Here is a 25,246-nt window from a genome sequence, read left to right on the forward strand (position 1 = left end):
AGGCCCCACCCCCCCACCACCGTGAGTCACGTGACCCCGGGACCAGTCGCTCGTCACGTGACCCGGGCCTTCGTCTTCCCCACCCCAGAGAAAATCGGCGGCGGCGGTGACAGCGACGATAAAAAAGATGTCGCGGTTCTCTGAGCTCTCGTTCAACGTGGACCATGGCTACCTGGAGGGGCTTGTGCGTGGCTTCAAGTCGGGTATCCTGCGCCAGGCCGACTACCTGAACCTCATCCAGTGCGAGACCCTTGAGGGTGAGCCGGCGGATTGGTGCCGGGGTGCGGGATAAGAGGCACGGTGATCGGTAGGGCGGCCAGGCGAGCCTCGGGGGCCCGAGAGCGGCCTGGTCTCACGTTCATCAATTTCTTAACGCTTTTCTTGATTCTCAATTAACCCGTTCTGTCTCTCTCTCTCCTCCGACCTGACTCGCTCCCCTGCGGATGCGTTAATCTCATGGTTATAGCCCTCAGCCTGTGGTGAAAATCCCGCTTTTCTGCGGCGGAGATGCGGTGGCTTTCATCCAGCAGTGGATAAATGATGATGATGATCGCGTGGGGGAGCGAGGCTGTAGAATGGCCGCTGTAGAAATCTCACAAAAGCGGTAGTACTCATGTTATAGAGCGCGGAGGGAGGGATGATGATGCCTTGCTAAACTTGTAACGTTATTTATTATCAGTCATTTGTATTTTTGCCTTGGCATCGTGTGTACCGTATACCATGGTCTTCCGCCTTCACCAGTCCCCAATAACCACTGCGTGCGGGGGACCCCCTCGTCAATCAGTGGTTTGATTAAAAATTAGTTTGTAAATGTACAATTAGCACTCCAGATCTCCCTTGTCCAAGAGACGTTTCTCAGGGGGATCTCGCCTGGCTTAACTGGTTGATGATGTGTCGCAAACTCTGCTCACAGAGTCAAGATTTGTGAGTACAGCGATGTTATTACTGAATCAATTTGTGTAGCTATGTACGTACCCCCCTTCTCGTCATATCTGTAGTCTTTTTCAGGTATTCCTGTTACCTCCCATTAATGGAATATTTTAAACATCCCAATTTTGGCACCTACTGAAAAATATCATTACTATTCCGTGAGGCTTTCGTGGGTAAATTAGTGCAATAAGTCGTATCCAGCCACGCTACACCGTGCCGGGGTCATTTCACCACAAGTTCACCAAGGTTCTCAGTACGGGTTGGTGAAGGGGGGGCGTAAAGTGTGGGTGCGCTCACATCCAATACATCTGGTCGCCGTGGAAGAGTAGACCAAATACCCTCCCAGAGCTCCCTGTATTTGAGGGTTCTTTCACCAACGAGCAGGGGCATGAGCAAGAAAGCAATTTATGGATTGCACCTTCACCTTGAAACTGAGAAACGGAGGCAAATGTTTCTTCGGTTGCCATCTGGGTTGTACATTCGCGCGTGCCAATCTACATTCATTTGTAAAAATCCACTGAAACATTTGTCGTATTTTGGCTTTCGAAACCGGGAATCGATTCTGAAATTGGTTACCGGTTTAACGGGTTATTGGTTAACAACCCTACTATGAACCAGAGTTCGGTTCTCGGCAATTGCTGATGCCAGCGGCGAGTAGTATCTGAACCGCTACTGACACTGTTCACTATCCCGCACTGAGCAGCACGATGGAGTGTGGTCAAACAACCTCCATGACCCCAACAGCGTGGAGAGACCTTAATCGAACAGTCGATTGGCAAAGGGCTGCACATCTACGATGTGGTTTTTTGGGGTTGTGCCTTTTAAACTTGCATGTATTGGCTCAGTGGTGTAGTCTAGAGTAAACGCTTATACATTGATTTTACCGACTTCTCAGTTCAAGAAGATGGCTTTTTTCCATATGTTTGTTTATACAGTTTGTCTTTTTGTTGTTACCACTACACTACTGGTATTGTGTGGCCTGCAGAGGCGTTACATATGGGCAATGTTAGAGCCGATTCACCTTCACAAGCTAGACGTGTCACTGCTCATCCTTAAGTGCCTACAGAAGAGTCCATCCCACATCCCTGGATTAGGTGTACAACGTTATTGGCCTCTATGAAGCTAATACTCCGCTTATTATAACAGACATTCCCGTTTGTAAATGATACATGTTCATCTGATAAAGAATGGCGTTTGTACAACGATGCCACTTAACATTAAGTGTTTGTGTTAAGAACAGCGACTGGAGTCGTCACGATCTGCCTACTGTTAGATGAAGTAGGTCAACAGTCCATTGTAACTAGAGTAGTAGTAGCTGGAGTTCGTAACAACTTGAGTCTTCATTGGCAGGATTAATTTGCGATTGAAAGTGCGTTGTTGCTGGAGTCAAAGGTAGTTCGGGTCTATTTGATTTCTCCAGGATAATTAATGATTCTGATTCTGACCAGTAGATTCAGTGAGTAGTACCTGAGGTCAGTGTCTCGAGTCAGTAGGAGTTGGACTCAGTTGCTGGCATGTAAATGTATAACAATTGGCAATTCAATACCGGCTGAGGGCCTCCCCACATCGTGCATGTCGTGGTGGTTGTATGACCATTCTTGTTTACGCTAGTCATTACGGATTGGTGGATTGGTGAAGTGGTGAGTATAATTCTAGAGTGTAGTAATACCTTTTATTTTGAGTAGTACTAGCAGCCTCAATATATAACATCACATTCCCCCGGTGAGATTGTGCGCTTTCCAGGGGGTGGTTGTATTGAACTCGCATTTAACAGGGATATGGCGGAACACGTGTGCCCATCAAAGCCAAGCCTTTTTGCCAGCTGAGAGGCCAGATCTCCTCTCCCAGCACCCAGCACTCCTTGCTGCTCATTCCTGCTGCTCCCCCTAGGGCTCAATCTCGCCCAGGCCAGTTCACTCAGCTTGGGGCCAGCGTGAGCCTCAAGGGCAGGAGGGCGAGTGCCGCAATGTTTACTGTTTACCCTGGCCTCAGACGAAGCCGGGGCTGGCCGCTTTGTGATGGTTTGAGCCTCATCTCGTGACTGGCGGTGGAGCTGCATCACCCTGTGCCCTTGTGTGTGGAATGTCGCCAGGCTAATTGTCAGCCTGCGTCCAATTAAAGCATTAATCAGGGCCAGGGGTTATCAATCAGGTGTCCCGTCTTGTTACCGGCGCTATCCCGCGTTGCATGCAGAATACGTTTATTTGCAGGCAAGATATATGGTGACGATTATCGGTGTTGTGCCTGTAATTCACGCAATGTAGGACATTGTGGATCAAGATACATTTACTGTTGTGGGACAAAATTAAAACTGCCGCACCATTGCCCTTCACTGCCCGCCCTCCTGCTGTCAGGGCTTAGTTTCTCGTGAAATTGATCTAGATTTTATTGTAATGGAATAGGTTCTATTAAAATGCCTGAACTGAGGATTTTGCCTTGGATATAGAGTGAGTCTTTGAGATGATTCCTAAAAAATTGGAGTGAAAACATAACCTGATAAAATGTCTTACAGTGGGGATACTTTTATTTCGTGGATTCGTGTATATCCCTCGGTCTGATTGAAAGTCAGTCCTTTATTTGAGTTTTATTTTCAAGTTTGTCCATGCGAACACAGTTATGGGTCCCTGAAGCCCAGAGCCAGACTTGTGTCGGATAAAGCTGGATTTGCCAAACCCTAACTAGAGCTGAGAACAACCCGAGTGTTCTCATTGCTGGCTTAACCATAGTCGTCCAATCTCATTCTTCTGCAGCACAGGGGGCAGCGTGTTTATACTGCACGTCTTGGAGGCGTGCATTGAGCGGTGTGCACGAAGGGGTTGCAGATTGGGCGTTTGACCACTGTTCTGTCCGTGTGGCCTCTGTAGGCATGGTAACGATGCATCCGTTCATTAGTTAAAATCAATTCTTACACAAGCACTACATAGAATAATACGTGTGAAATTTAGACTAATGGAGTGAGAGTTATTGTACCAACGAGACAGAAAATGTTTATTTGAAGCTATAAATGTAAAGGGCGTGGTGGAAAAACACTTAAACTCATAGAAACCTGATTGTCTGTAAAGTAGGCTGCTTTAGAGTAGCCAGAGTAAGTGGATGACAAAAGTGAATTATTTAATCTATTTTGTCATATGTGGAGAAATTTTACAATAATAACTATCCACAGCGAATTGTAAACTATTCTGATGAAGGGATCACCCTCACCCTTATATTCTTTGTGGAACTACCGATCAGACTTTTGGATAGATTGAAATGTCAGTCATAGGCTGAGGACAGATCTGGGCTCATTTGCAGTTGTGTAATTCGTAATGAATTACAATCGCATTTTAATTGTAAAGCGAGCCAACAACGCTTTTGTAATTCTAATTTGGCAAAGTAGAGGGGGGACTTCAAAACATCGGGGGGGGGGGAGCAACAGCATAGAATAAATTATTACCCATCGATTAGAGATTGATTTAGCACATTAACAGGAGGCCTTGGTTACTTCGCCAACTGCTCAAATCTTTGCTGGTAGTAAGGGGTTGGTTAAGCGCAGTGCCGAGCATGGGCGGTGGGAGGATAAGTGTCTCTCTGTTCGTCATCACCCTGTGCCGTGTGTGTGACGCAGATCTCAAACTGCACCTGCAGAGCACGGACTACGGTCACTTCCTGGCCAATGAGGCGTCGCCGCTGGCGGTCTCTGTCATTGACGACAAGCTCAAGGAGAAGATGGTCATTGAGTTCCGCCACATGCGCAACCATGCCTTCGAGCCGCTCGCCACCTTCCTGGACTACATCACGTGTGTGGCTCCGTGCTGCACCACAGCACCACTTTCTCACTCTCTTTTTAGCCCTGTCTCAGTAAAGTTACGTTTACAATTAAAAAAGTGCCCGATGCCATCACAGTACCACCGACTGCCATCGTCTGCTGTTCCAGCGGTGCCATCTGCTTCTGCGATTTGTCGTTGAGCTGTAACTTTTGTAGTTCTTGGTAATTCACATTCATCGCTGCTGTGCTTGTGGTCTGGAAGTCCAGGCTCGTTTGCTCTGCCAATGACTGACTGTCTCACTCTACAACATAAATATGCCCATTACTTCTATTGAATGCTGTGAGATGTGGTCTCATTTAGAGACCGCTATATAAATCCACATTGTATTGTGATGTTGTTTGTGTTACAATGGAGGTTATTCAAAGACCTTTGTCCCAGATGAGGGACGGTATTTAGATGCTCACTGCCCTCAAACACAAATGGCTCTTGTCTTGTAGATAGACATTTAATGATGAATTTTTTAAAATTTATTTTGACACTCGCAATTAAAGAATCGGGATAAAGCTGCATATGTTGTATTTAATTGGTTCATCATGACTTCAGCAAACACTGGTGAAAATTCATTCGCCACTGCTTCTCCCCCCATACTACTTATGTGGATCAAAAATTATTCTTACAAAATTCAATTATAGTATTGTGAGCATAATAAGCCTGCTGCGTAGAGCACGTCCGCTGTGCGAGACCTGGTTGGCTAAGATAGTGTTCGTGCCACTGCCCGTGGGACAGGTACAGCTACATGATCGACAACGTGATCCTGCTGATCACCGGCACGCTGCACCAACGGCCCATCGCCGAGCTTGTGTCGAAATGTCACCCGCTGGGCAGCTTCGAGCAAATGGAGGCGGTGAACATCGCGCAGACGCCCGCTGAGCTCTACAATGCCATCCTGGTGGACACGCCGCTCGGTGAGATGACGCGGGTGATACCCCTCCGCCAACACCACCAGCCCGCACTGTTGTGTGCAGCACTGAGAGCAATTGGACTTGCACACAAAAGGACCGGTGCCTAATTTCAAACTGATTATGATTTGTTTTCCAGGTCCCTGGTGGACCAGGAAGTGGCACGTGACTAGTAGCCCCGACCTATAGTAATATACTGGATGTGGTGTGCTGGGCGTGAAAAGATTTTACTTGTCGCCGACATGGGTAGCTTCAGCTCAATTTAAGCTCTGACGAAAGGGGATTTCTAGAGAGGAAAATGTTTATTGTGACTATAGAATCGGTCCTCCCATCATGCCTTACATGTTACGTGACATCGCCATACTGTTGGGCATAATGCACACAATCTTACTTTAGACCACCAAGTCAAAAGAGTCAATTCTGGCCACAAATTTAGACAGCTGCAGGACGATCACACCACTGTATACCGGTTCCACCTTCATTTGGATCCATCTTTGTTGTACATCCATCCTTCTCTACTGCTACATTGAGCTTCGGGTGTTTATGTGGACAAGCCCTTCCTGATCACACTGCAGACAGCTTTTTGTTTGAGGCACCGCTCCTTGTGGTGCCAGGTGGCACGTACAGAGCACAGGGCTGATACCACTGAGAACCTGGGTTTAATGAGGATTGTATCTGCCCTTGATTAATTCAGCTTCCCAAGGGTAGAGAGTTAATGGTCTTAACCTGATGACCCAATGACTGCACACAATACCAGCACATTGAATGTTGTTTTTTTGCTAATTTGGCTAAAATCCATCTCTGAGTTTTAAAGACATATCAAGCTCAACCCCCCATTCAACAGACACTTCTGCAATAGCAGGTTAAGTGGGAAAATATGCTCCCTTAAAAATTCAACCTCATTAATCTAGGAGTTATGTGATATCAACTACTGCAGGCCTGTTCCCTAACATGGGGTGATGCCCTGCGCTCAGTCCCAAATGAATATTTCACCCCCTGGCCCACAGCACAATTGGATTGGAAAAAAGACAAAAACTCAAGCAGTGCTTCATCCAATCAATAGCGATTCCCGGCTGCTTAACTACACGCCAATCCATCCCCTTCTTTCCCATTCACAGCTGTGCCGCACCCTCAAACGAACCTATTTCAACCCCGTGAGCTCCCAAACCATTTCTGATTGACGGCAATAGTATTTTTCAGGGTACGAGCGTTTTTTTGCCGTGTCACTTTTGACCTGCTTGGCACCAGTTTAACCTCGGCGCCACACCAAGCATAATTTTTTCGTGAAGACGTGGTCAAAGTCCACTTGGCTGAGACACCAGGTGGCTTTACACTCCAAATGCAATTATAGTTAATATGGTTAATATGTACGGTTGATATGTGTAGATTTTAAAACTCCATTCTGGCTCGAACGCCGTCGGAAAGTGGCTTAGGCACGGCGTTCTCTGACAAGGTTCACGGCGACTGGTGACGGCAGCTCACGGACTCGCACCCAACTCAGGCCATTGACACTTGGGTGCCAACCTCTACCCAACTCTTTTACGGCGCCTCTTGATCTCATAATTGCGCCGGTTGTTTTTTTTTCTCTCTCTCTTCTACTTTGGTGCGTTTCATTCACCACCATTAAGTACCTCATCAGTAAGTTGTGCAATGTCGCTCAAGGATCTGTACTCGCTCGTTTTTTGCAATACAGATCTTTCTGTCCTTGGCTTTTGTTGGTGTTGTGCTCGCGCAACGGCAATCTCTCTTGTAGCTGGCTGAACGGGATCATCCGTGGAACAAATAACATTTCAAAGCCGGCGGCTTAGTTATCGGGTGTGCAGGAGGTACAACTGTACCGGAGGGGGAGCCCAGGTGCTGGGCTACGAAAATGGAAGAAATTGGATTGGAGCAACCCTATTCAATTCCTTGAACAATGGCCCATGCCAACAATGGTACACCAGCAGTGCCAGCCTCTGGATTTATAGAGTGCACTGTACCCAATAAAAAAAGATGAGAGTTTCACCACTTCCAGGGGCAGTAGTCAACTTACTTTTCACCAGGGGATGGAAACAAACCCTTAGAGACAACGCGGGACAAGTGGTCCTTTTGAAAATGCCACTGCTCTCCCATGTAGCCATGCCCGTGAGCCTTCGCCCTCGGTGTGTCCACAGCCCCCTTCTTCCAGGACTGCATCTCGGAGCAGGATCTGGATGAGATGAACATTGAGATCATCCGGAACACGCTGTACAAGGTAGGGGCCACTCCTGAGCACGCTCTGTCACCTCCGTGCACCTCCGATCAGCACGGTTGGCAGGCTACGTACGATGCAAAAGAAGTTCAACACACAAACATACATACTGTGGTCGTACTCTTAGTTCTTTCGGTAAAGTCACGTAGGTAAAAAATGAAATTAAAATTAATAAAAAAAACAATACAAAATAAAAATATCACGACGTTTCGGAGGCAACACAAGTCTCCGTCATCAGGTGGTACCGTCACAGCCAGATTTGCTGCATCAAGTGAGGCAAGGATTCAAGATGTAAGCCCTTAAATGCAAGTGTGCTACTGTGGTCGTCCCACCGTGTCCATGATGCTGTTGCTTGTTTTTTTGCGAATAACCATAAGTCACTGACAACTGCTCACTTGTTGCAAACCTCGAACAATTCATTGGTCAATGCCTGATGGTTGCGAGTGCACCCGATAACATCAACAGTTCCAAAGCTAAGCGGGTTTGAGCCTGCATGGTGCTTTCATGGGGAACCGCCACTCATACCAGGTGGTTATAGGCTGTGGGACGACGTTGTGGGCAGCAGGAGGCAGTGCAGCAAAATCCGTTGTTGCGCTCTACTTCTATGCTACTTCTGTGTCCCTGGTCTTCGTTCCCAGCATTCACCAACCCGCACTGACCGTGTGGTCATGTACAGTCAACGACTCCCACGACCCATACATCTGTGGGGGGGGGGGGGCTTCATCCACCAGTGGATGGACAAAAAAGTGCGATGCATTTATTTACCATGTTTGTGTTCTATGTGGTTTGTGCCTATTGTGTATTTATGTATACTCGCTGTATCTACCATCTGTATATGTATGTACTTTGTGTTCCATGTGTGTCAACTGTGTGTACTCTGTATGCGGATCGTGTGTGCACTCTTGTGTTCTGTGTGTGTGGTGTTTGTTAACGGCTCGCCATGACCCAGTGTCTTGCTCTATGCTCCCCTAGGCCTACCTGGAATCTTTCTACAAATTCTGCAAGAAGCTGGGGGGCACCACAGAGGATGTGATGTGCCCTATCTTGGAGGTGAGTGGTCACCGCTCCCCAACTCAAGGCCCTGTCTCCCACGAGGGTTCCGTGCTTGTAAAACATCTGAATAGACAACGTGTGTGTGTGTATATATACGATGGTGCAAGGGTGGTTAGCTGTGGTTTTCTGGGAGGTGTGGCTGGCGAATGATGATCCCTCGATCGTTTGTGTCAGTTTGAGGCCGACCGCCGCGCCTTCGTCATCACGATCAACTCGTTTGGCACGGAGCTGTCCAAGGAGGACCGGGCGCGGCTGTTCCCACGCTGCGGACGCCTCTTTCCCGAGGGCCTCACCCTGCTGTCCCGCGCCGAGGACCTGGAGCAGGTCAAGGCTGTGGCGGACTACTACCCGGTGAGACCAACCAACCGTAGAGGCGTAGCTCTTGACTGCTAAATCCGACCCTCCGCATGACCTTTGCTGCGTCCCAGTGAGTGACTAACCCACGCTGACCGTGACATTGACTCATCTCGATGCTGGCCTCGACGCTGGCCTCAGCCTAAAAGGCCTTCGGCCTCCAGCTTGGCCTAGTCAATCCAAGACTGATGCCAGCTGTGCCCCCGGCACAAGTGGGCGCGCCCAGTGACTGTCCCACTGACGGTGCCTGTGTGCGGTCACCCCGACAGGAGTACAAGCAGCTGTTTGAGGGTGCAGGGAGCGGCCCCGGGGACAAGACGCTGGAGGACCGTTTCTTCGAGCATGAGGTCAGTGCCGTCGCCCCTGCCGCCTGCTCCTGGCGAGCTTTCTCGTTGCTAACTCGCAGCCTGCAGAAGCACGTGTGACATCAGTGGGACCTATTGTTTTAAAATCGTGCTCCGCTCATTCTTGTTTTGGAATGGAATTTCCAAAGCCATTGTTGGGCATTATATGACTAGGACATCAAATGACAGATGGCAATATTAACAAGAGACTGGGAGCCAACGGAAGGAAGGAGAAAAAAAGGAGATAGAATGAAAGAACTGGTCCTGGGCCTGTACTAGGTTGTAAATACCAGTGCTAGGGAGACAAAGGCGGCCGGGCTGGTTCTGGCTACACTACCCCATCGTGGGTTCTGCCTGCCTTCATATGTGCTCGCTAATAACACTCCCCATCATTCTGTTAAAGGCTACGTGGGGGATCTTTGTGTTGTATACAGGTGCTTTCTGACAGCGCTTTACCCACCCCAGTCTAATACAATACCGAGCGGCAAGCTGTCGTGTAACCCGCACACTCGCGTGCTGGCGCTCCCGTGTGCTGCCTCCGACCCTGCAGGTGAAACTCAACTCTCTGGCGTTCATCAATCAGTTCCACTTTGGCGTCTTCTACGCCTACGTGAAGCTCAAGGAGCAGGAGTGCCGCAACGTCGTGTGGATCTCCGAATGCATCGCCCAGCGCCACCGCGCCAAGATCGACAACTACATCGCCATCTTCTGAGCGGGCGGCATCACCCTCTCCCTCCCCTCGCTCCTCCCTCGCACCTCCCTCGCACCGTTGCCCTTCCCTCTCCCCATCATCGCTCGCAGAACTCCCTCGACCCCACCAACGCCTGCACCCCTTTAACCTCCTGCGCGTCGCCAGCACTGTCCTTCTCCTTTATGGTGCAGTCTGGAACGACGCTTGATGTGTATGCCAACAGATAAGGAGATGTCCCCTGAGCCCTAATAACAATGTGCACCATTGTGGTTGTCCGTGTTGGTGCAGAATGTGTAGAGTTAAGTTAGATTATTGCCCCCGCCCCATTGTAAACCTCATGCCCATGTCTGCTCACTCCGCCGTTCTGATTCACGGCCTGATTGGTGAAAAAAAACCACGAAAGCCGTCCGTAAATTTCACAGAGTTTCGTCACTTTGGAATCGAAAGAGATCGAGAAACGGAATTACTAAGATGCTTCTAAATCTGTTGTATTGATGTTTTGTTTTCTGACGGCGAGCGACGGCGGTGGTTAACGGCGCTTGATGCTACCAGCAGCACGGGCCGTCCGTGCTTGTATGCTGCAGGGTAGTGCTTTACTTTTGGGGTCTCTGGCATTTGCTCATTTCCCCGTACCCGCTTCGCTGACCTTGTAGAACGTTTCACACGCCGAGTATCGCCCCCCCCCCCCCGGAGCTTTTAAAAGAACATTCCAGGCTCGCGATGGCTGGCCCCGGCTGGGTAAGCCCTGAGATGCACACCTCAGTGTGGTGTTCGCTATTTTATCGGTCGCAGTGTGAATGTCCGGGAAACTGGCGGCGAATGGTTAAGAAGATCCTCTGGGCCAACGCCGATAGTTGGTGTGAGGCCCCACACGGAGAGGTGGACCCCCCCCCCGCATGATTGTTGTGGGCGAGACATCGTTCTCTCCCCCGCCACGTATAGAGAGAGAGGGGGTACCGCAAGGGGCTTTGTTTCTGGGTAATCTGAATTCTACTGGGCTCCGGGGCCATGATATATTTTTTTAACAAGGGCCTTTTTTATTTTTCCCCCAAATTTTATTCCAGTTGTGATTTTTCGTTGGTCAACCGTGGGATGAATTATCTTTTCGAATCTCGCAGAGCAGTGCAATCCGTTGTGATAGATAATGGTCCATGAAAAAAAACATGACAACCTACTTCAGAGAAGCCTTCTTGTGACCTATCCCCCCCCCCCCCCACATTAGGAGGTAACGCTTTCCTCCTATTGATAGTCAAACCGATGTTTTTAATTCTCAGAGCTGGAATAAGTGAAATTAGGTACAAAACCAAATTAAATCTGACGAGTATTTTGTGTGTGCAGTCATTGGTGCCGGGGTTGAGACCATCAACTCGCGTGCTTGTGAGCCCAGTGTAATCATCGAAGGCCGCCTGTATTGGAACCCAGGAGCTCAGCGGCGCTGGCTAAGCCACGTGGCCGCCTTACCCTGTGATGTATTTAAATTCTTCACATGCCCGCCTCGGTTGCGTGCCGGGAGATGATTAATATATATATTTCCGTTGTCGTGTTCTGTCGATGGAGTTGTCGTGTTGTGCGTAATGGCTGTATTTACAATCATGACTCACCAATTACTCGGTCGTGTTTGTGTGACTGCTGTCGTGCCGTGCTCTGTGCTCCAAGGAGTGCGCGTGCTTGCGGAGTACAACTCAACTTGTGCGGATTAATTTCGTTTCTTTTCCAAATTTTATTCCAATCGTGCCGTTGGCTTAATGCCAGACGTGAACATTTCCATACACAACTCTCGCCGATAACCACACTCGCATTGCATCCGAGAACTGGCCCGGCAGTTCATATCACAACTCCTCCTGTGTGTTTGGAGTTTGCATGTTCTCCCTTTGGTCACGTGGGATTTTCTCCGGGTCTTCTGGTTTTCTCCCCACATTTAGTTTCATGCGTTTAGACGATTTAGCTGTTATATATGTCCACATGATAAGCCACTTCGTTGCGCTATCATTTGTGGCCAGGTCGTTTCTGAAAAAGAGCTATGTAGCTCTGAGCCATACCTGGTAAAATAAAATAAAACTTTATTTTAGAGACGTCAATAGCCTCGTGTTCACGGTGATAACTCAAAGGTTTGTCTTTACAATCAATTTGATCCCAATCGACATTTCATGAGACAATCCATTCAAATCTCATAGACCACGACAACCCTTTGTGTGAAGATAACGGCTCATGGAAGTGGATATTTTGGAGGTCTGCACCTGATTAGCACGTGTGGCTACGTATGGTGCAAAAGAAGTTAGACATACATATCTCCAAGGTTCCTTCAAGTGACCTCTGCATCCCAGAGTAGGGGACAGCACTTCCTAATCTGCCGTGCCACAGAGAAGTGTTGGTGACAAAGCAAAATGTTCAATTCTCAACGCTGGAATTTAGTGACGTTTAAGCACAGAACCATATTTCTTCAGTTTTTGTGCAGTCATTTACCATCAACTTCTTGAGTTCCTGGTTTAAGCTCAGGTAAATCTCGATTCTTGGTGCCAGTTGAGTGGTCTCACCACTTAGCCACCCGACTAGGTGACACCTATTTTTTATGTTTTGCATAAAATGTTGCATGTCATTCAAACCGACATTCAAGGATTGTGGGAAAGGTATTGAGTTATGACTCCATACGTATTTGGCATGGGAGATGCGTCAGTAGAATTGTGGTCGTTCCCACGACCACAATTGCGGCTGGAAATACCCCCCCCCCATTCCTGCCACAATAGATTGTTTTTCGTACATTGGGTTTAAAAATCTAAAAAAATATCTGTCCCATCTGCCACAACAAAGGTGTAGGGAGATTGAATGGTATCTATATTTCTGTTTCACTGACCTGGCCAAGGCCTATGATACGCTAAACAGGCCAGGCCTTTGGTTTCGTCTTCGTGCTTTAGGGAGGGTTCCCTGACCCTCTGCTCGCAATCATTAAGGACCTTTATGATGGTGAGCAGGCCCAGGTAAAGCTACGTGACAGTCAAGAGCCATCTCCTTTTCACCTTTGGGTGCGACAGGGATGTCTTCTGGCTCGTACACTAATAACATTTTTTGATAATATAGTTTGAGAAGCGTTCCATTGTCCGTATTGAATGTATTGAAATCTGGTACAAATACAATGGGAGACTGGTCGATGCCCAGATGTGGTCAAGGGAGGGCTCCTTATTGGTCAACCATGTTTTAAATGCTGATCTATTGGTTGCTGCTCACTGAAGAGTTAGACTCCCGCTGAACCTGGAGAATGCCACGAAGCGGTGAGGCCTAATGATCATTGAGTGGTGGGGCAGTTGTAGAGTGGAGGAGTTCCCATATCTGAGCAGTGTAATTATGACCAGCTCTGGTTTGGCAGCAGAGGTCTTACTCAGAATCATTCAAGCAGCATTATCTTTTCAGCGGCTGAATAACGCTACATGGAAGCTACCTGGCCTGTCGCTCAATACGATGCTTTGGGGCTTCTTGATCACAGTTATGCCCACGTGGACTCCTTCAAAGGGCATCACCAGTTTGAATCGTACAGCCTGGCCTGTTGACGATCCATCGATTTACCGAGATTGGATTGTGTGATGGGCTCGCAAATCAGTCCCAACCGTAAGCTGTGCCATGTGATGCTGCGTTGGCTGGGGCATGTCACCTGCATGCCTATCCACCGCGTGCACAATCAGCTTCTGTTTGGCTTGATTAGAGGGGACTAAATGGGCTTGACATGGCCTACAGAAGAGATGTGGTGCAAGAGGATGTGAATCTCGACTTGCCAATGACCCGCGGTGTAGAGAACGCTCGTGCACGACGCTAATGGGCAGTTGGAGATGGTCACCCTCCAACAACAGCACAGCGGATGGACGAAGCTCGCAAGCAACGAGTGGAATGCCTGGCAGCGAAAACGCATTCAGTTGGCACACTGGATCGAACCAATGGTGCGTCTGTCGGCCTTCTCATTCAGTTTACCCGTAATACCCGAGTCAGTCCCTGACCTGCCAGCGAGCTTTTGACCCTCCACGTGGCCTTTGGACCTCGCCTGTCACAAGCGCCGAGGTGACTTCTCCCCCTACTTAGTGGCGAATAGCGATTGGGTATGTATTGCAAGTTGATTGCACAATTGTTTTCTCCTGAAAAGTAGGAAACGTGTTTTTTCAAAGGACGTTTACACTTAATTGTACGCATGTGTTGAACTTCTTCCGCACCGTACGTAGCTAACCGTGCTAATCGAAGGTGCAGGGGAAGGATAACAAACTTAACACAAAACGTAGTTCTAAAGGAATAGGTTTTTATTTTAGATTTAAAAGTGCATAGCTCCAGTGGCTTTCTAATTTTTGGAAGGAAGAGCGTTCCAGATAGCCGCAGAAGCGGCCGGAGACAATCCAGCGCAATACTTGCTTCCAAATACATGCTAACCACAAAAAGCGAATTAATGTTGAAATCTACATTTGGTGTGCCTATTTTTATAACCCCCAGTGACAACACCTACTCGGCTGTCGAGGATTTCGTCTTCACGTGTCGGTGTTGGATGTGGCAGGACTTTGCGCCTCGTTTATTATACTCCTCTAGATCGACCGATATCTGCCAATAGCCCCGTGCACCTTGATCTGTTCTCGATACGAGGCTGAGAAGGGAGGACTGGAGTAACGATCTCGAGAATCTGGCACTCGATCGAGACGGTGCCTCGCTGCCTCCTGCATCGCCACCTCGCTCTCGACCTGCCCCCGGCCCATCTGCCTCGGCAGCTTCACTCCCGCACCAACTGCCACCATGGCCTCCCTGGGCAGGCAGCACGAGCAGGAGTGTCCGGATGCCGTGGAGCTGTCGGTGCAGGGTGAGTGCAGGGTGAGTGCAGGCCTCGGCGGTCCTCCCACAGCTGTGTGTGTGTGTGCCACCACCGTTCTTGAAGGCATCGGAACTACAAGTAGCCTCATCATGAGACCTCATTTCTCGTAAAAGGTTTAAGTTAGTATTTTAACATCTTGACACCTGTTTTGTTCCATTATTGGAACCTCATTTGGCAGTAAAAAATATGATGATTGTTTTTATTTTATTTTTTACCCTTCTATCTGGCAACAAAACTGACACCTTTTTTTTGTTTGCCAGAAAAAAGGGGAAACCCTGTTCTCATACAGGTAGTCTCCTGCAAGCGTACTCCAGCAAGAGTACGCTTGCGTACTCGTGACTGGTTCTAACTCGCCATGTACACTGGGGCGATACCCCGACTCGGTTCGCAATGTTTACCCACCACCTACCTGGTTCGTTGGGCGCGTAACACAGACGCGGCGTCCGTCGTGTGAGGGTTGCCAGATGTTTGCCTCTCCTCTCCTGGCGCGGTCGTTGAGGCGGTGGGACGATTCTCTTGGACCCTGCCCCAGCAGCATACGTGGGTACAACAGTCGATCTGCGGCAGGTCGACTTTGGTGCGGGGTGAGGGGGTCAAGTGTGGGTATGCCCACCTCTTTAAAGACGTCTGGTGAGCGGGGAGGTCGAGCGTTAAAGTGAATTTTGTGTAACCACACGAGAACTCCAGAGACCACGTGGGTCTCCAAAAATAGAAACGCCAAAACGTAAACCAAATGCCCTTCAGAGCTCCCGCCGGTCGATGCTCTTCCGCCGCAGAGAGCCGAGGAAGCGAACGAGTGGCACGGAGCAGGGCTGCACCCACTGGAGGGCAGGTGAACCTTGAGCCGTCGTCGTCGTCGGTTCCTTCGCGGGTTGCAATCGGCGACTCCAGCAGTAGCGAGCCTGCTCGTGCTGCTAGGTCAGTCGCCGGCAGAGTTGCGGTGATTGAATGCAGTTATTGTGTTTGTTCCGTTGAGTTAAAGGCGTTTCGCACCGTACGTAGCCAACCGTGCTAATCGGAGGTGCGGAGGAACGACAAGAAACCAAACACAACCCGTGTTACATACTAAAAGAAAGTATGTAATCGGCGACGTTCCGCACAATGCCCCTTCTTCATAGCAGAGAGAGAGATGCTATGAAGGTACATTTTCCCAACATTTGTCTGTAGAGGACAATCATTAACAAGTGTGTATCGGCGTGTGCATTATTTGCACCTGTGCACCACTGCCGACGCAGCATCACCCAAAAACAATTGGCCCACTTACACAGTGCGGCCACGCCACTCGCCCCCCCCCCCCCCCCCCACAATGGGGACCGCCTCTGGTTTGCAGGCATGGAGTGCGAGGTGGGCCCTCCATCTGACAGGCCACGTGTCTGCACCGTGTAGGCTCCGTGCCCGGGTGGCTTCGTGGCTGTCTCATCCGCAACGGCCCCGGGCGACACTGCGTGGGGCCCTCCTGCTACCAGCACTGGTTCGACGGCCTGGCGCTCCTGCGAAAGTTTCGCTTCTGCGACGGTGAGTCGAGTGGTGGTGGTGGGTGGTGGTGGTGGGCGGTGGTGGTGGTGGGGGGCGGTGGTGGTCACTGTAGGGCTCAGGTCGGAGGTTGGCTGGGTGGGTGGGGACGCAATCGGGCTAAAGTTACAAAAGTCATCACGGCCAGAGTTCCAGAGGCTTTAGGCAATTGGTCACTGACCTCCAAGGTCCACTTTGCGGGACATCTGTGAGAAAAAAAGAGCTTAATAGATTATCGGATTCCTCCAGGATACAGATTCTGATCTCGCGAGCGCACACAGAGTTGTATTACACTTTAATTTCCACATTGTTTAACACAGTTAAGAACCCATTTTCCAGAGTGATCTGGGTCATCAAAATAACAAAACCAATGAATATAAAAAACACAAGTAGCTGTACAGCAATGATGCAACTACAAATCGGAGTAGAGACGACTGCATCCCAGAAGAAATCGAAAATACTGCAAAGTCATCACTTACAATGAAAAGGAAAAATTTCCATCGTGAAAATTACTCAAATTACTTTTCAACCGTGCATGTACAATACAATTTCAGAAACAATACAGATGTCTATGGGTGGTATTGCACTAATATGTTAACAGGAATGTTTTAAGGACAATTACAAGCGAAGTCATCGTAAAGAGTCAACAGCTCAGCCTCAAATTGTGAGGGACAGAATCAAAATATTTACACTGGAGGAATCCGATGAGCTAATCAAGCAATGATAGTAGGTTTTTACCCTTTTAACTGGTACCAGTTAAAAGGGTAAAAACCTACTATCATATTTTGCCACTGGTAAAAGAGATCTCATAGTCTAATCAAGCAATGTTTCACACATTTCCAGTAGTTTGAAGCGATGGAACACCACGTGCTCGGGGCATTAACAGAGCGTGAGTGAGACCCACGTGGGGTTTGTGTCCTCGGTGCAGTGCACTTCAGTGTTGTGGCGCGTCTGATCTCAAAGGCTTTGTTCTGAATACTCGCTGTGGATAGGGTTAGGGACCGAGTTGTGTGTGTGCGTTAAAGATGAACTTGGCCCAATGGATATGTCAAAAGACAAAACTAGATGTCACCTTACAACCGTTCTGTCACCTGTGCCACCCGTGTCACCTGTGCCACCACGTCATGTGCCATCTGTGCCACCCATGTCACCTGTGTCACCCGTGCCACCTCATGTCCCACCCGTGTCATCTGAGCCACCCGTGTCACGTGTGCCACCCGTGTCACCTGTGTCACCCGTGCCACCTCATGTCCCACCCGTGTCATCTGAGCCACCCGTGTCACGTGTGCTACCCATGTCACCTGTGTCACCCGTGCCACCTCATGTCCCACCCGTGTCATCTGTGCCACCCGTGTCACGTGTGCCACCCGTGTCACCTGTGCCACCTCTTGTGCCACCTCATGTCCCACCCGTGTCATCTGTGCCACCCGTGTCACGTGTGCCACCCATGTCACCTGTGTCACCCGTGCCACCTCATGTCCCACCCGTGTCATCTGTGCCACCCGTGTCACGTGTGCCACCCGTGTCACCTGTGCCACCTCTTGTGCCACCTCATGTCCCACCCGTGTCATCTGTGCCACCCGTGTCACGTGTGCCACCCGTGTCACCTGTGCCACCTCTTGTGCCATCTCATGTCCCTCCCGTGTCACGTGTGCCACCCGTGTCACGTGTGCCACCTCCTTCACATGTGCCACGTGCTGTGCCGCGTGCGTGACGCGCGCAGGCCGCGTGTGGTTCTCGAGCCGCTACCTGCAGAGCGACACCTACAAGAAGAACGTGGCGGCCAATCGCATCGTGGTGCCGGAGTTCGGCACCAGAGTGGAGCTCGACCCGAGCCTGGGCCTCCTGGAGAAGTACTTCCCACACCCCGGAGGCGGTGGCGTGGCACAGCGATTGTCGCAGAGGGTCCCGGCTCGAACCGTTGCTGGGCCCTCTCCCAGATCGACTCAGCCTTAACAGAGTTCCTGGTGCAGGGTGTATACAGTACATCAGCACTGGGGTGACAAAGGTGGCTGGGCATGCTGCTGGCCTCCTGCGCTGCCTTCATAGGTGCTCGCAAACAGCACTTGCCCCATCTCCCTGCGATAGGCGACACGGGGGGGGGGGGGTGGGAATCTCTGTCTCTGCTGCGTGTGTGAGATGACGTAACGTTGAATGTGTCTGCTGCTCGTCTCGATTTGGCCAGGTCGATGACCTATCTCAGGAACATCATGCCCGACAACACGGACAACTGTCTCATCAACGTGGTGCGGTACGGGCAGGACGTGTACGCGTGCACCGAGACGACGATCATGCGGCGCCTCGACCCCGACACCCTCGACACCCTGGACAAGGTTCGCATCCTCACCTGGGTCCTGGCCCAGGTGCTGGCTCAGGTCTCGTTCCGTGTCCTGAGAAACGTGAGGTGGGGGGAGGGGGTTCGCGTAGAGAGACCCTGGCGTTCGTCAGTGTACACGTTGTCACCATGGCCTTTCATAAAATACAATATATCAACCAGCACGTGGTAAACTGGCAGCCACTTCCTCTCAGCCACGCCTACTCCACCACTAACCCCGCCCACTGCACGTCTAACACCGCCCACTATGTATGTAGCTCCTCCCACTGCACGTCTAACTCCGCCCACTATGTATGTAGCTCCTCCCACTGCACATCTAACACCACCCACTATGTATGTAGCTCCTCCCACTGCATGTCTAACACCGCCCACTGTTTATGTAGCTCCTCCCACTGCACGGCTAACACCGCCCACTATGTATGTAGCTCCTCCCACTGCATGTCTAACACCGCCCACTGTTTATGTAGCTCCTCCCACTGCACGGCTAACACCGCCCACTATGTATGTAGCTCCTCCCACTGCACGTCTAACACCGCCCACTGTTTATGTAGCTCCTCCCACTGCACGTCTAACACCGCCCACTATGTATGTAGCTCCTCCCACTGCACGTCTAACACCGCCCACTGTATGTAGCTCCTCCCACTGCACGTCTAACACCGCCCACTATGTATGTAGCTCCTCCTACTGCACGTCTAACACCGCCCACTATGTATGTAGCTCCTCCCACTGCACGTCTAACACCGCCCACTATGTATGTAGCTCCTCCCACTGCACATCTAACACCACCCACTATGTATGTAGCTCCTCCCACTGCACGGGTAGCCCCGCCCACTGTTTATGTAGCTCCTCCCACTGCACGTCTAACACTGCCCACTATGTATGTAGCTCCTCCCACTGCACGTCTAACACCGCCCACTATGTATGTAGCTCCTCCCACTGCACGTCTAACACCGCCCACTATGTATGTAGCTCCTCCCACTGCACGTCTAACACCGCCCACTATGTATGTAGCTCCTCCCACTGCACGGGTAGCCCCGCCCACTGTTTATGTAGCCCCGCCCATTATTCAATCGGCCCCGCCCCTCTGTCAGCATCATGAGCTGAACACGAGGCCAGAACATTTAAAACCGATTCATGGAATCTCGATTTTCACAAAAAAAAGTCCAGGATGGGAGACCAGACTTTTTGACACCACGGGAACAGTTCCTGGCCAAACCAGGATGTTTGATTAAGGTGCAGCCCTGCAATTTCAGACGTCTTAGAAGAGTTGTCAGGACTCACACTTTAACCCACCACACGCGGCTTGCCGATCGACTCTGTCAATCCAGCAGTATCAATGAGGGGGGGGGTTTAAGAAACTTGTCTCATTGTTTACAACTGCCGTGCCAGGAGATTGAACCGGCGACCTCGAGATTGCAGGTCCAATGTGCTAACCACTACACCACGGCGGCGTCCACGGGTGTTGGGAGTGGTCACCTAACTAGAGGTGTTGGAGTGGTCACCAGAGGTTTTGATTTAAAGCTTTCGTGACTGCAGGGATTCATCTTCTTGGTTCTTTCGGTAAAGTCATGTAGAATGGAAATAATAAAGATAAAACATAATAAAATAATTCTCATGACGTTTCGGCCACAACGCAAGTAGCCGTCCTGAGGAGACAGAGTCTGAATGACTCTGTCTCCTCGCTTCAGACTCTGTCTCCTCGATAGACCTGTTCCGCACCTGAGGACGGCTACTTGCGTTGTGGCCGAAACGTCGTGAGAATGATTTAATTGTTTTATTTTTTTTATTTTATTATTTCCATTCTACGTGACTTCACCGAAAGAACCAAGAAGACTAATCAGAGGTGTTGGGAGTGGTCACGTGACCAACCTCGCGGCTGCCTCGACCCAGGTGGACATGGCCAAGTTCCTGACCGCGACCATGATGAGCGCTCACCCGCACTACGAGGCGGACGGCTCCATCGTCAACATCTGCACGGCCATTGCCGACAAGGGCAAGACCAAGTACTGCCTCTTCACCGTGCCGCCCACTCTGCCCGGTGCGAGGACACGGGGACACGGAGACTCGGGGTCAAGGGGAACACGGACGACATGGGAACACGGGGGAATGGGGACTCTATGAGATACCGGGAGACGAAAGGCATGGGGGAGTGGAGATATGGGGTACCAGACGGGTTCGGTTGAACAGGGGGCATGGGGACAAGGGGGTGTGGGTGGATTGGGAGCACTGACGGTCAGGGAAACGCAGGGGCACGGGGGATCAATCTGAGGTTTAGAGGTAACTATGTGTGCGCTTCTATCTTAAACGGTCGACACCCGTCTCCTATGAACCCACGTGTCGCTATGTCCCCGTGTCTCCCTCGCTCTCCATGTTTTCTCTGACCCCACCATGTCTCCCGTGCTCTCGAGTTTCCCCTTTGTCCCTATGCCATCTCCCTTGTCACGCCTCGCCTTCCCGTGTCTCTTCCCACATCTCCCAGTGTCTCTCCGCGCCGCTCCCCGTTTTTCTCCCTGCACCTCCCCGTGTGTCTCCTTGCACCTCCCCGTGTCTCTCTCCCATTGTCTCTCCCCGTGTCTCTCCCATTGTCTCCCACCCCCCCTTGTCTTCACCGTGGCTCTTTCCACATCTCCCAGTGTCTCTCCGCGCCGCTCCCCGTGTTTCTCCCTGCACCTCCCCGTGTCTCTCTCCCATTGTCTCTCCAATTGTCTATCCCCTTGGCCATCCCCGTGTCTCTCTCCTATGTCTCTCTCCTATGTCTCTCCCATTGTCTCCCCCCCCACCCCCCTTGTCTTCATATATCTCTCCCTTATCTCCCTCCCGTGCCTCCTCTCCCCCGTGCCTCCCCTGGCAGGCGACGAGCCGTGCGCGGGGCTGCGCGGCGCCCGCCACGTGCTCTCGGTGCCGTCCCGGCAGCGCCTGAGCCCCAGCTACGTGCACAGCTTCGGGCTGAGCGCGCGCCGCGCCGTGCTGCTCGAGACGCCGCACGTGATGGACGTGACGCGCATTCTCTCCGCCTACGTGCGCGGCGCGTGCATGGCGAGCTGCCTCTCCTTCCAGCCGGACGGCAAGGTACGAGTTGAGCACCGGCAGCTACACCAGCAGCAGTACATCCCCGTCAACCCCTAATCAGCGCCCTACCTTGTTAGTCACGCCGTGTCCTTATACAACTCAAAGTTCATCCTGCAAAGTCCCATCACAAGGGATAAACACTACACGACTATACACTACACTATACACTACTCTATACACTACACTACTATACACTACTATACACTACACTATACTACTATACACTACTCTATACACTACCCTACTATACACTACACTACTATACACCACTATACACTACACTATACACTACACTACTATATACTACTATACACTACTCTATACACTACTCTACTATACACTACACTACTATACACGCCTATACACTACACTTCTATACACTACTATATACTTGTCAACCCCTAACCAGTGCCCTACCTTATTACACACCAGTTCAGACCTGACTGGTCACCCCGTGCCCCTTACAAATCTCAACGTTCATCCTACAAAGTTCCATCACGAGGGGGAAACACAAACAAATAGACAAATTATGTTTTGTTGCCCGCACTGAAACGGCTGTACGCCGTATGGACCTGAAAACTCGATTTCCCTGCACAAGGATACGGGGTAAACCGTTGTGGGTTGACAGCTATGACAGCAGCAGTAGCAGCACCCAGCAATCCCACTGGCAGCAGCAGCAGCAGTACCAACACTCGGATCGGATCGTCAAAAGCGCTCGCAACAAATAGTAGCGGTAGCGTCAATAGTAGTAGCATCAGCAGCTGCAGCAGCAGCAGCTGCAGCAGTAGCTGCAGCAGCACCATCAGTAGCACCATCAGTAGCACCGGTCGTAGCAGCAGCTACATGAGTAGTAGCAGACTGGGCACCAGTAGTATCAGAACAGCAGCAGCAGTTGCAAGCAATAACAGCAGACGTGTTTCAAGGGATTCAAACACATCTCTCTGCCCGCAATGAACATTATGTGTTAGGTTAAAGAAAAACACGAAATTTGAAAATATATTCATTTTAACCGCTTTTAATCCGCTTGAGTACCTGTAACGAACACAACTCGCCACCAAGGGGTTATGCTGCACTGCCATCTACTGGCCAACACGCAGCCTCGCACGCCCAAGGCGTTTGTGCGTGTTGTGCGTGTTGTGCGTGTTAGTGTGTGTTGTGTGTTTGTGCGTTGTGCGTGTGTTTGTGCGTTGTGCGTGTGTTTGTTAAGTTGTGCGTGTGTGTTGTGTGTTTGTGCGTTGTGCGTGTGTTTGTGCGTTGTGCGTGTGTTTGTTAAGTTGTGCGTGTGTTTGTTAAGTTGTGCGTGTGTTTGTTGTGTTGTGCGTGTTTGTGTGTTGTGTTGTGCGTGTTTGTGTGGTGTTGTGCGTGTTTGTGTGCGTGTGTTGTATTGTGCGTGTGTTTGTTGTGTTGTGCGTGTTTGTGTGGTGTTGTGCGTGTTTGTGTTGTGTGTTGTGCGTGTTTGTGTTGTGTGTTGTGTTGTGCGTGTTTGTGTTGTGTTGTGCGTGTTTGTGTGGTGTTGTGCGTGTTTGTGTTGTGTGTTGTGTTGTGCGTGTGTTTGTTGTGTTGTGCGTGTGTTTGCGCTTGAGAAGACTTTGGGTAAATGACTCTCTCCCCGTCGCAAGATTGTCGACATCGCTAACGTACAGAGACGCCCATTGCCGCAGACCTACATCCACGTGCTGGACCGCTCGGGGTCGGATCGCGGTGCCCAGGCACCCCAGTACTACGCGGGGCCCATGGTGGTCTACCACCACGCCAACGCCTACGAGGACGACGAGGGCCAACACCTCGTGGTGGACGTGATGGCCTACAGCACGGATCAACTCTACTCCGCCTTCTTCTTCAGGGGGCCCAACGCAGTGGTCGGGAACACCGGGGGACCCCCCATCTCCTGCAGGGGCTTGCGCTACGTGCTCCCGCTGGGCCCGCGACAGGTGAGGTCACGGGGCGGCAGGTGAGGTCACGGGGCGCCAGGTGAGGTCACGGGGCGGCAGGTGAGGTCACGGGGCGGCAGGAGGACCCTCCTCGGGCGAGCGCCCAGGACGGGGGGTGGGCAAACGAAATAACAAAAAGGGGCATTTACATTTTATTTTAGAATTTGGTTTAAGCAAAAAAAAAAACCTCAAATATTTCAAGAGCCACAATGCGGCACGTGGTGAACACGAGACGGTCGTCCCCACCGTGCTAGCATCAGTAGGTGCCCGCTCGCAGCACTTTCCCCAACAGTCTGTTGAGGCTATACGGGGCCGTCTTTGTTTTTATCTGTGTGTATTCGTGTGTGTGTATGTGTTTGTATGTGTATAATGTGCAGATGTTTTTGTGTCCGAATGTGTCTCTCTACGGGCTTGTGTTCGTTTGTGAATCTGTGTCTGTTTATGAATCTGTTGTGTGCATCAATGTGCCTCTGTACCTATCGTTATGTATCTGCATCTTATGTTTCTGGATCTGTATAAACATCAGCACTGGGAAGACAAAGGTGGACAGGTGTAGTGCTGTAACTTTGTGTGCTGGCCCTTTCATAGGTGCTTGCTGACAGCACTTTCTCTAACAGTCTGTATTAAGGCTATATGTGGGGATCTTTGTTGTGTATCTGTGTGTATCTGCAAGTTTGTGGGTTGGCGGCGTCAAGCGGCCGTTTTCTTTTGTTATTCCGTGCACAGGGAGCGGAGTTGGGATCGAACCTGGTGACGATGAGCGGAACCACGGCCCAGGCACTGCTGCAGAAGAAGGGAAAGATCGAATGCATCCCCGAGGAACTCTTCCCTGGCGAGTTCTCCGCTCTGCATCGCCAGCTCCACCCTCAATCTCACCGCAATGCTGCGGTCACATCTGGGGTGGAGCACCCAGCCCCGAGCTCACTGCTACACCCAGTAGATTTCAAGATAGAGCAGCAGTCAGGGCAATTGGTGATCCAGCGCTCGATGATCCACTCCTGTCACTCACTCACTTACTAGCGGTCAGTGGCCTTGTAGTTACTCCTCAATCACTACTAACATGGTTACTGTTCCCGTGAACTTCAGTCAATTGACTGTTTAGTCTCATCGACACTGATTTCAACCACCACACGACAGGTCACTACAATTATCTTTCTGCGTCTGCCCTTGCACTTCTCAACTTTTCATTCCCTCCCATGGACTTTGTTTCCCCAAGCTCTTGTAACATAGCTCAAAGATTCGTGTTAAATCTTCTATC

General features: G+C 50.5%; 2 protein-coding genes and 1 long non-coding RNA gene across 3 annotated transcripts in view; 2 read left to right on the plus strand and 1 right to left on the minus strand.

Moving 5' to 3' along the window:
* LOC144732276 (V-type proton ATPase subunit d 1) lies at positions 1-11,914 on the plus strand. Its single transcript, XM_078613714.1, has 8 exons — positions 1-257; positions 4,535-4,706; positions 5,463-5,641; positions 7,789-7,868; positions 8,838-8,915; positions 9,093-9,269; positions 9,542-9,619; positions 10,167-11,914. The coding sequence occupies exons 1-8, from the start codon at positions 128-130 to the stop codon at positions 10,326-10,328; spliced, it is 1,056 nt and encodes a 351-aa protein (XP_078469840.1). The 5' UTR covers positions 1-127; the 3' UTR covers positions 10,329-11,914.
* On the minus strand, positions 11,504-15,949 carry LOC144732280 (uncharacterized). The gene is made up of 2 exons (XR_013588172.1): positions 15,551-15,949; positions 11,504-15,116 (listed from the first exon to the last, which is right to left on the minus strand). It is a non-coding gene; the product is annotated as an uncharacterized LOC144732280 (long non-coding RNA).
* Positions 14,657-25,246, plus strand: part of LOC144732275 (beta,beta-carotene 15,15'-dioxygenase-like) — a 15,016-nt gene continuing 4,426 nt past the window's right edge. The window contains exons 1-8 of the mRNA XM_078613713.1: positions 14,657-15,129; positions 16,528-16,656; positions 18,377-18,506; positions 18,839-18,986; positions 20,879-21,026; positions 21,840-22,057; positions 23,719-23,988; positions 24,715-24,820. Of these exons, the coding sequence (XP_078469839.1) occupies positions 15,066-15,129; positions 16,528-16,656; positions 18,377-18,506; positions 18,839-18,986; positions 20,879-21,026; positions 21,840-22,057; positions 23,719-23,988; positions 24,715-24,820 (1,213 nt within the window). The 5' untranslated portion in view covers positions 14,657-15,065. The remainder of the gene's footprint in view (positions 15,130-16,527; positions 16,657-18,376; positions 18,507-18,838; positions 18,987-20,878; positions 21,027-21,839; positions 22,058-23,718; positions 23,989-24,714; positions 24,821-25,246) is intronic.

This window comes from Lampetra planeri, chromosome 42 (assembly GCF_965212315.1).
Source record: "Lampetra planeri chromosome 42, kcLamPlan1.2.h2, whole genome shotgun sequence".
NCBI classification, from domain to species: domain Eukaryota; kingdom Metazoa; phylum Chordata; class Hyperoartia; order Petromyzontiformes; family Petromyzontidae; genus Lampetra; species Lampetra planeri.